Below are 13,586 nucleotides of genomic sequence, written 5' to 3'. Positions count from 1 at the left end.
TACATATTCCCTTGAATTCCTTCTATCAAGTGACAGCCCAGTTCTTATACTTTTGTTCTATGTGATAAGCTTTTCATCCTTTATCTTTATGGTTTTCCCAAAGCTTTCAAAATTCCATAGATGCTCCCTGCTAATTTCTCTCTAAGTGCAGCTTCTTTTGTAAAATAGATCATATAATGTGTCCATTTTAGTTTCTGCTCTGCTCCTGGTAGTTATAGCTCTTGAACAAATGTGGAATTTCTTGGAGCTTTACTTTTCTTATCCTTATAATGCCGTAACAGTAGCTCCTTCTCAGGGTGGTTGTGAGGAGGAATTCAAATGATAGCATTAGACCCTATAAAAGTGCTACAAATATGGTGTTTCTTATTTTGTTACATGAAACATGTAAGAAGAAACCTACCTATTTCAAAACATAGTTAACCCATAACATGTTAAATGTTTATTTACTTCAAATGTTTGCAAAGCAGACACCTTCCAATAATGAATATTTATTTTTCACCACTTTTTTATTGTTGTGGACATAGGATGGTTTGCTTGAGAATTGCTCAGTAGCAGTTTATTTACATAATTTATTTAGAACAATTGTACTGTGAATCTATCTATCAGTGGAAAACTAATGACCAAAGATCCAGGTTTAGATCTTTCAGTTTGCAAAAATTGTGCATGATAGTGATTTGTACCTCTTTACAGAAGTCATCTTTTCAAGTGTGTGGATCCAGTTGGTTTATTCATGCCTTAATTTATTCTTTCATTCAACACTTGCTGTCATCTCCTGGGTGTGCAGCACGCTGCAGAGATGAATAAGCTGAGCACCTTGCACTATTACCTAAATGATCCCTTCTAATGAAGCCACTACTTTTATCATTCCACAGGAAAAAAAAGATTATTTCTATATAGTTACTAATATGCTGCTTCCAGCATTTTACTTGAATTGGAATAAAAAAGACTTTTTGTGTCTGAGGAAACTATCAGAAAAGTAAAAAGCATTGTACGATACTATTAACAGTTATTCTGGTACCCTAAGACTGGAGGAGGAAGATAAATTCACCTTAGAGAGTGCAATGAAGATATTAGGATCCACAATGTGCCTGTTGTTCTCATTGCTTTTGAAAACTGCTATTTAGGTCACCAATTATTTCTTTGTTGGCAAATTGATTTTTTTCTTTCTTCTCTCTTGCATTTAACTCTTAGCAACGTTCTCTCTCTTTTTAAAATTAAGAAAGGTTTATTAAATACAGAAATGAAAGAGAGGGAGACAAAGAGAGAAAGAGAGGGAGATAAATCAGAAATGGAGGCGAGGGGGGCAGAGCAGCACAGATGGCACTGCCCTCCCTCCCGTGTACTAGTGCTGGTTCTCTTGAGGCCCACTCTGCTTCTCTCTTCCTCCAGCCATTCCCAGCCACTGACATTTTCCAAGGCTCAGCATTTCCCTCTCTAGTTTTTGTCGTTTGTAGTTTCTCCTCCAGATCATTGCTATTTTTGAGGTTTTAGTTACTTTGTTTATTCCAATGACTCTCAAACATAAAATCTGTCCTTTTCTCTGCACTGCAGGCTCACATTCCTAATAGGTCTCTTTAAACTCAAATCAAATATATTGTCACTCGTGAAAAATTGAGAGTGCCAAAAATCATAAAAAGGAAAATTAAAATAGAAACATAATAATTTTTAAATACATAATTTGCTTTACTATTTTCCACAATATGCTGACAGTGTTTATATTATTGGCATATGTGATTAGCCATTTCTGGTGGTTCTTTTGGAAGGAAAGAAAGTAGGACTCTTTCAAACAATGTTTTGACAAGATCCAATATCCAAGTGTTGCTCCTAGGCTCTTCTGACTCATTTGGTTGATTTCTATACTTATTTCGAAAAACTCTAAAGGTGATGTTTCCGTTCTCCATTGCTGAGTGACAAGTCACTCCAAGAATTAGTGGCCTAAAACACAATGATTTATTTGTTTTTGAATCATCAGTTTAGGCAGGGCTCAGTGGGAGTGGTTCATCTCTGTTCCACATGGCATTAGATGGGAACTTGGCAGAGGTCACACTATCGAGGATGGCCTCTTAACCTCCAGGCCTCTCTCCGCATGAATTGCTATCATTCAGTAACCTCACTCAATAGTGTCTGGATCCCAAACAGTAAATTCAGAAGGTACCAGGCCTTTTAAAGCTTGGTCTACCCAGTGTTACTTCTGCCACATGATATTAGATCAAAGCAAGTTGGAAGGCCAGCCTAAATTCAAGGGAGGGAAGCAAATAGATGCCACCTCTTAATAGGAAGAATGGTGCATGTATATCAGGAGGGGAGGGATTGGTGGCTGTCTTTGGAGAGCATCTACCACAGGTGGTGGATGAAAATGGCTCATCTCTGAATTTGTGAATAACCCCTGTCAGCTCCAATCCTTGATAAAGGGAACCTTCAGTTTTCATAGCTAAAAAGACACCCCAGATTAAACTCTTGACATAATGGATGTCAAAGTTTATACACAATGCCAAACCTTTCCTTCCATTTTTACAAATTCATTACCATGTAAGCCTTTTGTAGACAATTTTAATTTTATTTTTCAGTTACTAAAAAACTATTATAAGTGGAGAGCAGAATGTCCAGAAATAAGTGCAGATCTACACCCTAGAAGTATTATTGGCCTTCTAAAGGCTGGCTACCATGGAGTCCTGAGATCCAGGGATCCCACTGGCAGCAAAGTTCTTATTTACAGAATTGGTAAGTCATACACAGCTCTCCTTTTTTTCTCATCTCTTCCACTTCAGTTCTATTCTCTCTCCTCTTCCCTCTTTCTTCCATTTTTTTCCCTTGAATACCACATAGAAAGCTTCAATACGTTCATCTTTAGGAATTTGGGCTTTAATTTAAAATTTTGGGTTTTAACTTAGGTTTAATTTGGGTCTTAATGTCCCTGAAATATAATAATACTTTGGCAGTTGTGAGAAAATAAACAGATATAAGTGAAAATCCTAGTTTCATTCTTCCACACAGTCAACTATACGAAAGAAGAAAGGAAAATAGCGAAGATAAATAGTATGTGAATATTTTTTAAAAAATCATGGAAAAGTGTTTCAAAAATGCTTTGTAGAAAGTACAAATAAGAATTCTGAACTCTTGGCCGGGCATGGTGGCTCATGCCTGTAATCTCAGTACTTTGGGAGGCTGAAGAGTGGATCACCTGAGGTCAGGAGTTCATGACCAGCCTGGCCAACATGGTGAAAGCCTGTCTCTACTAAAAATACAAAAATTAACTGGGCATAGTGGTGCATGCCTGTATCTCAGCTACTCGGGAGGCTGAGGCAGGAGAATCACGTGAACCTGGGAGGCGGAGGTTGCAGTGAGCCGAGATTGCACCTTTACATTCCAGCCTGGGCAAAAGAGCAAGAGTCTGTCTCAAAAAAAAATAAATACATAAATACACAAATAAATAAAAAAAAAAAAAAAAAAAAAGAATCTGGACTATAATGCAAACACCGTGAGATTGTGGATTATCTGTTCTGTTTACTGGTGTATCACAAGCACTGAAAACACAGCCTGCTACTTGGTAGTCACTAAATATTTGTGGAATGAGTGAGTGAATGACTAGTTCGAGAAATGCCGCGGGTCGAGGAACAAGAGGCTCATTCCCTTGGTGGAGGAGGGTGCAGAGGAAAGGCAACTCCCCTGGGAGCCGTTGCAGACACTGTATTCCATTAACTCCTGTTTCTTCTCACTGAATCTTCTTTTTATCTATTAGGGGTTGCTAGTGTTTCTTGTAGATTGATGTCTTAGTCTATTCAGGACATTATAACAAAATGCCATAGACTGGGTGGCTTAACAAAACAGAAGTTTTTTTCTCACAGTTCTGGAGGCTGGGAAGTCCAAGATTAAGGCGATGGCAGATTTGGTGTCTATTGAGGGCCTGCTACCTGGTTCCTAGGTAACACCTCTCACTTTAACCTCACATGTTGGAAGGGAAAAGGGGTCTCTCTTGGGACTCATAAGGGCACTAATCCCATTCATGAGGGTTCCATCCTTATGACCTCATAATCTCACAAAGGCCCCACCTCTTACTATCATCGCTTTGGGACTTAGAATTTCAGCATATGACTGTTGAGGGGATGCAAACACTCAGACCATAGCAGTTGGTGACCTATAACTTCTGCCTTCCTCAGACCTGCGTGTGATTAAAAATGGCAGGCACAGAAGAAGAATTCACACTATTCCCAGAATCTCTCATGGCCCCGTCAGAAAGACAGAGATAAACCAACATTTTATGCACAGAATTTTTGAATTACAATCTTACAGAAACATCTACATCTTTAAAGATTTAAAATATTTACATGTTTGCATTTCTTGCCTGTTTATAAGTAAGATACCTACCTATAACTTATCTGCTTGCTATATTGCAAGATGATACTGTATTTAATTTTTGAAAGGATATTAGAAGATCGAGTGAGATGATTTGGGTTTTTTTCCACCCTAGCTTAAGTGTCAAATAAAATTGAGTTAATCATGAAATCCCATCTATAAAACAGACATCACTATCTTTCTGTTCTTTCATTGCTGCACCAGTGTCATAGGAAATTGAATGCGCTCAAAGCAATGAAGTTCCTTGAGCTTCTTAGGGTTAGACTTGCCAGATTTAACAAAGTACTAATGTTTTATTTAGGAAATAAACTTATATGCTATTAAAATAAAGGATGCCCAGTTACATTTGAATTTCAGAGGAACAAATAGTTTTTTAAAGTATGTATAAGGCATTCTTATGTTAAAAATTATATCCTGGTTATCTGAAATTCAACCTTATTTGGGTGTCGTATATTTTACCTGACAACTCTGCTCAGGGGTTTAAGAAGCATAAAACTGAAACCTTCAGCCAGTTCTTTCTGTAAATGTCTTGGCTTTGCATTGCCTGGCTAGATTTTATTGTTTCTAGTTTGTTCATAAACTGACTGAGCCAGGTGAAGTAATAAAAGTGACACCTTGAGAGTGAGAAGCAGATGTGCAGCTTTGATCATAAATACCTTAACACTGAACCAGTAGGGATATTTTCTGGGCCTCATGTAGTACATTAATTTAGAAGTACATTGTTTAACTCAAGAGATCTGAAAATCCGGAAAACATGTAGTTTAGTGATAGTCTCAAACAGGAAAACATGTTGCAAATCTCCTGTATGTTATGTTATTGTGGGATGAAAGGGAGAAACTCAGAAAGTTTTATGAGTAAAATGAAAACTTTTCTAAATTTAATTGAATGAATGGGAGGAGCTAAAAAAGGAAATCTGTGGTGGAGCTTTTTGGTAAAACTTTAGCATAACCATCTCTGTGCAGTAAAAGCAATGAGAAAATGCACACAGCCTTTTCCTCCATGCTGGCTGGGCAACCCAAGGTGAAGGTAAGTTTTGACCTTTATCAGCCAACAGGCTGGAGGATATAATTTTATGTCTTTTGAGATCCCCTAGTATATTACAGCAGCAAAAGTAAAATTTAAGAGTGAGTGTGAAGTTTTGACTGTGGCTTAGCACTTGTGAATACAGGTTCTGGAGCATGTGGCCTGGATTAGAATCTCAGCTGTGCTACATTCTAGCTGTGTGAAACACTATGTAGCTATTACTGCATTTTCTCATCTGTAAAATGGGCATAGTGAAAAGCTATCATGTAGGATTGCTGTAAGCATTAAGTCAATCCATCAGTTTGTCTATCTAAAATATAACAAGAGCATTACCTGGTACATAGAAGCACTCGGTGAATGTTAAGTAGATACTGGAGAAAGAATTAAAAATATAAAGTATATTTTTCTTTTGCCTCAATGGAGCTTAAATTCTAGCCAGCACTATTCAATAGAACTTTCTATGATGATGAAACTGTTCTACAATGGCCACTAGCCTCATGTGACTATTGAGCACTTGAAATGTGACTACTGCAACTAAGAAACAGAATTTTTTTTTCTTAAGCTAGGGTCTTGCTCTGCCACCTAGGCTACGGTGCCGAGGCACAATCATAGCTCACTGCAGTCTTGAACTTCCGGGCTCAAGTGATCCTCCTGCCTCGGCTTCTGGAGCAGCTGAGACAAGAGGCATGTGCTACCATACCCAGCCAGTTTTTTTATTTTTATTTTTTAGAGATGAGGTCTCACTATGTTGCCCAAGAAGGTCTCACTCCTGGCCTCAAGCAATCCTCCCACCTCAGACTCATAAAGTGCTGGGATTATAGGCATGAACCACTGCGCTCAGTGAAACTGAATTTTAAATTTGAATGGCCACACATGGCTAATGGCTACCATATTAGACAGTGTAGGTCAAACAATTATGTTAGTTGGCTCAGAAATTAGGTCATTAACTATTTTTTTGATTGTCAAACTTCATTTGTTCTGCTGGTTTTTAAATCAATATAGTATTCAGCCAATGTCTGAAGTTAGTATAGTATTTTTTTATCTAGGTTATTCATGGGTTGATTATTCACATTCTTATGAGAAGTCTGAGGCTTTTTTTTTTTTTTTTTTTTTTGTTCTGTTGCCCAGGCTTAGAGAGCAGTGGTACTATCTTGGCTCGCTGCAACCTCCGCCTCCTGGGTTCAAGTGATTCTCCTACCTCAGCTTCCTGAGTAGCTGGACTACAGGCATGTGCCACTATGCCCAGCTACTTTTTGTATTTTTAGTGGAGACAAGGTTTCACCACGTTGGCCAGGCTGGTCTCAAACACATGGTCTCAAGTGATCTGCCCACCTTGGCCTCCCAAAGTGCTGTGATTACAGGCATGAGCCACCATGCCTAGCCAGAAAGCTGAGGCTTTTAAAAAACAATAATGCACCTTCTAAAGGATCCATTAATATGAAAGAAAATAAAAATTAAAAAAAATAGCAATCCCATTGTACCTTCTTAGGAATATTTCTGTTTCTTCTTTCTTTGTCTAGATCTTCAACTTTTCCCTTGCTATGACATGCTACAAGTTAACATTTAAATCTGTTAAGGGCCAGCCACCAAAAACAAAACAAAAACTCCTCATCGGTTCCACAAAACCCTCCATCCTCCATTACGTCTATCTCCCCTCTCTTCTCGTTCTCAGCCAGACTCCTTTTGTTACTGATGACCACCATCCACATTTTCTCACAGTTCCTCCTCAGCCCACCCTGGTCTGATTTCATTCCCATCCCTGCTGAAATGAACGTAACCAACTTTCTTTTCACCACATCTAATGGATATGTTTAGTCCTATTTCACCTAACCTCTCAACACAGTGAACCACTTTCCTGTTTCTCAAAAAATCCTCCTCCCTTGGCTTCTCTGATGCCATGTTCTCCTGATGTTTTCCTCTGACATCACTGGCTGCTCCTCCTTAGTCTCTTTTTCTGGCAACTCCTCTTCTACTTATCCTTTAAACTCTGAAATCTTAGGACGTTGGCCTTAGCCTCCTCTTTTTATGCTACTATATCTCTCTGCTTTGATAGAGAAAAACATAGCTCTGAGACAGTCCCTGTTGTGGATCATCATATAAGCACAAACAACCCCCAGATTTGTATCTTCACTCCTATCTTTTCCTTGAGGATCCAGACCCACACAACTAGCTCCTATTCCAGCTGCACCCAGTTAGATATCTCACAGTCACCATTTTAACATGTCCACACTTATGACCTTTTCCACCCAATACGCGCCTCTTATCTCAGTAAATGGTAAAACATGTGCACCGTGGAATTGTACACAGCCATAAAACGAATGAAATTTTCTCCTCTGCAGTAACAGGAATACAGCTGGAGGCTATTATCTTAAGTGAATTAAGACAGGAACAGAAAACAAAAAAACACACATTATCACTTATAAGTAGGAGCTAAACACTGGGTGTTTATGGCATAAAGATGGGAACAGTAGATACTGGAGATGACTAGAGAGGAGAGGGAGGGAGGGGTGTAAGGGTCAAAAAACTAACTGTTGGACGCATGCTCACATACCTGGGTGGCAGGATCATTTATACCTGAAACCTCAGCATCATGCAGCATACCCAGGTAACAAACCTGCACATGCACCCATGAATCTAAAAGCAAAATAAATAAATAAATGGTGCTACCATTCTATCCAGTTCCCCATGCCAGAAACTTTTTTTTTTTTAATTTACTACTACTTAGTTATGAATCTTTTTTTTTTTTTTTCTTTTTCATTCATCCAGGCACTTCAATCTGAAGACTTACATGTGTTTTCAGCTTTGGAGAACTTTTCTCTATTGCTACAATTCCTCTCTGCTCTGTTCTCTGTCACTGCCTTCTAGAACTTTTATCAGTTGGGTATTGAAACTCCTGGATCCAGCTGCATTTGTTTCTTAACTTTTTATTCCTATGTGTCAGCTCTTGGCTCTTTTATGCCAAATTTGAGAGAATTCTTCCACGTGATCTTCCAAACCATTATTCCCTGATTAGCTCTGTCTTTTCTAGCATTTATTCCATCAAATTTTTTGTTTTTGATTATCTTTTTACTTCTAAGATTTCAACTGATTCTTTTTAATAATAGCCTTTTCTTATAATAATGATCTACAGTATTCTCCCCACGCCCTGCTGAAATTATGCTTCTTTAAAAAAATCCTTTAAATTATTTTTTACAGACCGGTTCTTGCTATGTTGCCCTGATTGGACCCAAACTCCTTGGATTCAGTGTCCCCCTTGTCCCCACTTCAGCCTCCCGAGTAGCCGGAATCACAGGAACCTAAACACTGCACCTGCATCTGCCTTCTATTATGTTATTTTGGTGTCTCCTGCTTTCTTATTTTCTCAAGTTGTTGCCTTTGTCTATTTTGTTTCCCTCTCTCTGTGTATGTGTGTGTTTAATATTATATCTTAAGGAATAGATGTCTTTAAAAAAAGATTATCTGCTTGTCCATCCATTACTGTCATTTCTGCATGGCGTGGCCTGTCCCAGGGATGGTGGGGAGGGGTGAGAGGAGTGGACAAGAATCTCAGTAACTCCTCTCTTAGCACAGGTACTCCGTTTTTCTTTGGTGTGGGCAGCTACGTAAGTGCTTCTCTGGCTCTTCTTTCCCAAGCCCTTACTTCGCTTTCTAGCCTGCAGGGACATGAGTCTGCTACGTGCTACTTACCACTGGAAGGCTGTTGAGGAATCAACTTGCCTATCTGTTCCTCACGAATTTCCCTTAGCAACCTCTTTAGTTACTGTGGGGTCTTAATTGCTCTTTATAATCCAGGCCCTTGCTTTTCCCATTTCCAACACCTCTGAGCTTGGAGCATACACAATGGCATTCCCATCTTTATGTGAGGTTGTGACTTCATCTTGCAATCAGATTCCGCCTGCATCCAATCCTTTTCTCCCCATACTCTTAAATAGCCATTCTTTGCTAGGAGTTTGAGGAGGGAGGGAGAAGCAGGCACATGCTCTTGGACCCCAGTTGGATTATTCAATTCATGATCTTCGTACATGTTTCTATTTCAACTGATCTTTTAAGTTGAAAATAAATTAGTCTCCCTTTGGAAATCTGTCTAATTTTTTACACAATGCTAAGATACGATATGCTTTATTTTTTTAGCACACTGGGACCCCAAAGTTTTTACAGCTTATGATGTATTTCGAGTAAGTCTAATCACATCCGAGCTTATTGTACAGGAGGTGGAAACTCAGCGGAATGGAATCAAGGCTATCTTTGATCTGGAAGGGTGGCAGTTTTCTCATGCTTTCCAAATCACTCCATCTGTAGCCAAGAAGATTGCTGCTGTACTTACGGTAAACGTATATTTTAACTGTCAGGCATAATACTTCCAAATTACAGTTTTAAATTTTGTTACCAAAGAGGAGCAAATGTACATTTATTAGAAATTTAAATACAATTTTGGAAATGATATGTAGAATTCAATAATGCTAAGAGGAAGTAGAGTATTACTAGTTTATAAAAGAAAAATGTTGCAACAAACTGCAAAAATATGTTCAAATTAGTAGCGAGAAGATTTATGCATCTTTACAATATGTGGTGACTTTATATTTTTGTCATTAAAAGCTTTTTTCCTAAATTAAAAAATTGATTTAAAAATATGTAGCAATGGCACAATAAAATGTCACATAATTCTTCATAGCTGTATATTGACACTTTTTTTCATAAATCAAAAGATTTTTAAAGTGATCATCATCTTTGTCCCAATAATTCTATTTCTGGGAAACTAGCTAAGGAATAATCTTTAATATATTAAAGATTGTATGTAATAAGAATAGCTAACTATGTGCCAGGTACGTTGCTAAGTGTTTCAAATGCATTAAGTTTTAATGTCCACAGTGAGCCTATGACATATGACTATAGTATTTTCCCACTTTACAATTAATAAACTGTATTCAAGAAGTGACATAGCAATGCCCAGGTACACACAGTTTGTCAGTAGTGAAGTGAGAATTCCAGCCCAGGTCACCTGAATGTAAAAGTTGTGCTTATAACCACCACTCCTCCTATACATAAAGACAGTTACTGCATCATCAATTTCAGTTAAAAAAAAGAAAGGAAATGGTTTATTAGTCCAGAAAATAGAAAAATTGTTACTCAAACAATGGGACATTCATTTGGTGGATTCTTGCAACAATAATAAAATATGTTATTTGCAAAAACTGTATTATATCAGTGAAACACAACAGAATGAAAATTTTTTTTTTTTTTTTTTGAGACGGAGTTTCACTGCTGTTACCCAGGCTGGAGTGCAATGGCGCGATCTCGGCTCACCGCAACCTCTGCCTCCTGGGTTCAGGCAATTCTCCTGCCTCAGCCTCCTGAGTAGCTGGGATTACAGGCACGTGCCACCATGCCCAGCTAATTTTTTGTATTTTTAGTAGAGATGGGGTTTCACCATGTTGACCAGGATGGTCTCGATCTCTTGACCTCGTGATCCACCCGCCTCGGCCTCCCAAAGTGCTGGGATTACAGGCTTGAGCCACCGCGCCCGGCTCAAAATGAAAATTATTTAGACAGCATTTTAGCAATTATGCTTAAAAGAAAATTATGCATAGAAGGGACCTGGAAAGACAGTTTCGAAATTAATAATACATCTCTGAAAGTGATGTATGAAAACAATAAAATAACTTCACATAAAAGAACCTTGGAATGAAAGGTCTCTGTATTAATAATACAACTTTTAGGTAGGAAAACTGTTCTTTTTCTTCAACTCTTAATTTTTTAAACTTTCTGAATAAGCCTATATTACTTTGATGCTAAAGGCATATACCAGTGCCAAAGTTTATAAGTGTGTGTTTATTGTGCTAGTCTTTCAATATTTGCTGATTTTTTTTCTCAAAATAAACATTTTTGGGAAAAAACTAATATAAATTTCCAAATGACTCATTGGTTCATTAGAACATGTGTATGTGATTGGGAAAAGATTTTCTGGTGAAAGCGTGCAGATATTTCATAAAATACTTTGCCCAATCTATAAAGATAAACCTTTTTAGAGATCTTTTCTTAACCTAGTGATAGTGAACTGTAAGCTAGGCTTTTGTGTTGATGGAATAAATAATTTTGAAGATAAAATCACACTTTAGCTACTTCGGTAAGTTTAGCAAGTGTTCAAAGAAGAGACTTGTCATTAGGTATAGGACTGTAATATTTGTGTTTTGTTATTAAGTTTTTTTTTTTTTTTTAATTTTCAAAAGGATTCATTTCCATTGAAAGTTCGTGGCATCCATTTGATAAATGAACCAGTAATTTTCCATGCTGTCTTTTCCATGATCAAACCATTCCTGACTGAAAAAATTAAGGAACGGGTAAGTAAAACATATTCAAGTCTGTGTCCCTCTACACCAGACATTCCGACCCTTTTTTATTTAAGGATTGTTTTATCATCTTTCCTTGTAGCTGCCCATCTATATCATTAGCCCAATATTTTGAATATTTATTTAACAAGTCAACTACTTTTCTAAATTAAAACTTACTTTTAATTTAGAAAAATCAAGTATATTGGTTGTAAGGCTGTGGGGTAACTGGGCTTTTCATACATTGCTGGTTGGAATGCATAACGGTATATTCCCATAGAGGGCAGTGTGGCAAAGTCATCAAAATCACCATCTCGAATTACCTGTAGATAAACAAAATTACATAAACTAGAGGAGCCACTGCAGCAGAAGACTGAAAACCAGTAAGTGTTCACCATTAGGGCATTGGTTAAATAAACATCTACACAACAGAAAACAACAAGATTGCAGGATGTTTTGTGAACTGAAACAAACTGAAATAAACAAAAAGCAGAACAGAGTGTATGGCATGCTACCTTTTGTATACAAAGGGGAGAAATAAGAATATATTTCATAAATTTACATTAAAAATATACCCAGGTATTGATCGACTTACCACCTATGCAACTTACGACCATTTGACTTTAGGACCACAATCGCTAGCCACGACTGCTCTGCGTCTGGCAGCGCAAACGTTGCCCAGCTGGGTGTGCGACAGTGCAGACCAGCTTCCAGCAGCACTACCATCTCCGCGTGCACCATTTCAACTGTACACATAGCCTACTCAACTTACGACCAAATCGTGTTACGACCGGCCCGCAGTCCCGACCGTGGTCATAAGTCGAGCACTAGCTGTATACAAAAAATAATGTAAGCAGATGTCTATAGGGAACAAGAGAAGAGGTGTGAACTACAGTAGATGAGAATAGGTTTGGGAGCAAGCTCTCTTACTGTGTATCTTTTATGTTGCTTTGATTTGTAACCATGTGAATTTACTATTAATGTAAATAAAAATAAACATTTTTCTTAAACAGTGAAACATAATTAACACTTTCAGTGTAACTGAAAACCACAGTAACTGAGGTATGTGACCTAATGTCACACTAGTTAGAGCAAAGACACTGGATTTTCTTTTTTAACCTACCCTATGGAGGCTTATCTCAGAAAAAAACATCTCGTATCTCTTAGAGTTTTTGAAAGGTTGAAAATAGAGTCTGCATTCTCAAGAATGGCAACCATTCTTCTAAATTAATATGTGAAGGATAATTTTTAGAGCATCTATTTAGACAAACATTGGCATCATCTAATGCCTTGAACACAAAACAGTTTGTAAAGGCTTTAACAATTTAAATCTAAAAAAATATTGAAATGTCAACAGTGATAATATGAACTGTAGTAGCACATTTAGAATTTTAGAAACAACATTCTTTCTTATTAAGGAAATATAACACACCTGGTCAGAAAGTTATGACCCTCAAGCTTCTTTAGAAGTTATCCAGTGAATATTTCTGTTTGTCTTCAAGAACCTCCCTTAAATTGCCTGCTTTAGCAAAGATGGACACTTTCAGCTACTGTTTATTCTAGTATTTTTAAACAAGTCAATTTTTTTGTTTGTTTATATTTTTCTCTCTTCAGTGTAACTTGATAATAAATAGTTGACTATTCTCTGTTTAACGCCTAAAGATACAAAAATAAGTATTCCTATTTTGGGCTAAATTTTAGACAAAAAACAAGAATAAACTGAACCTAACAACTAAGAGAATATGGAGAAAAAAGAAAGAAAAGTAAAAAGTTGAGAAGTTAGAAGAAGGAGGTCAGTGAAAGTTAGTTGACATGAAACAGACTTGCCAAAATAGGGAGAAAAAAACGGATCCAGCCACTTTTATCTTTTTCTTTTTTTTTTTT

The 13,586-nt window shown here is 37.4% G+C and overlaps 1 protein-coding gene across 1 annotated transcript in view; it reads left to right on the top strand.

Moving 5' to 3' along the window:
- TTPA (alpha tocopherol transfer protein) overlaps positions 1 to 13,586 on the top strand; it is a 20,830-nt gene that overhangs the window by 5,243 nt on the left and 2,001 nt on the right. The window contains exons 2-4 of the mRNA XM_017507356.2: positions 2,568 to 2,721; positions 9,508 to 9,701; positions 11,604 to 11,714. Coding sequence (XP_017362845.1) covers positions 2,568 to 2,721; positions 9,508 to 9,701; positions 11,604 to 11,714 — 459 coding nt within the window. The remainder of the gene's footprint in view (positions 1 to 2,567; positions 2,722 to 9,507; positions 9,702 to 11,603; positions 11,715 to 13,586) is intronic.

The sequence above is a fragment of the Cebus imitator genome, unplaced genomic scaffold, assembly GCF_001604975.1.
Source record: "Cebus imitator isolate Cc_AM_T3 unplaced genomic scaffold, Cebus_imitator-1.0 Scaffold373, whole genome shotgun sequence".
NCBI classification, from domain to species: Eukaryota; Metazoa; Chordata; class Mammalia; order Primates; family Cebidae; genus Cebus; species Cebus imitator.
The sequence above is the reverse complement of the archived record's forward strand: the minus strand, read 5'-3'. Positions and strand labels throughout refer to the sequence as shown.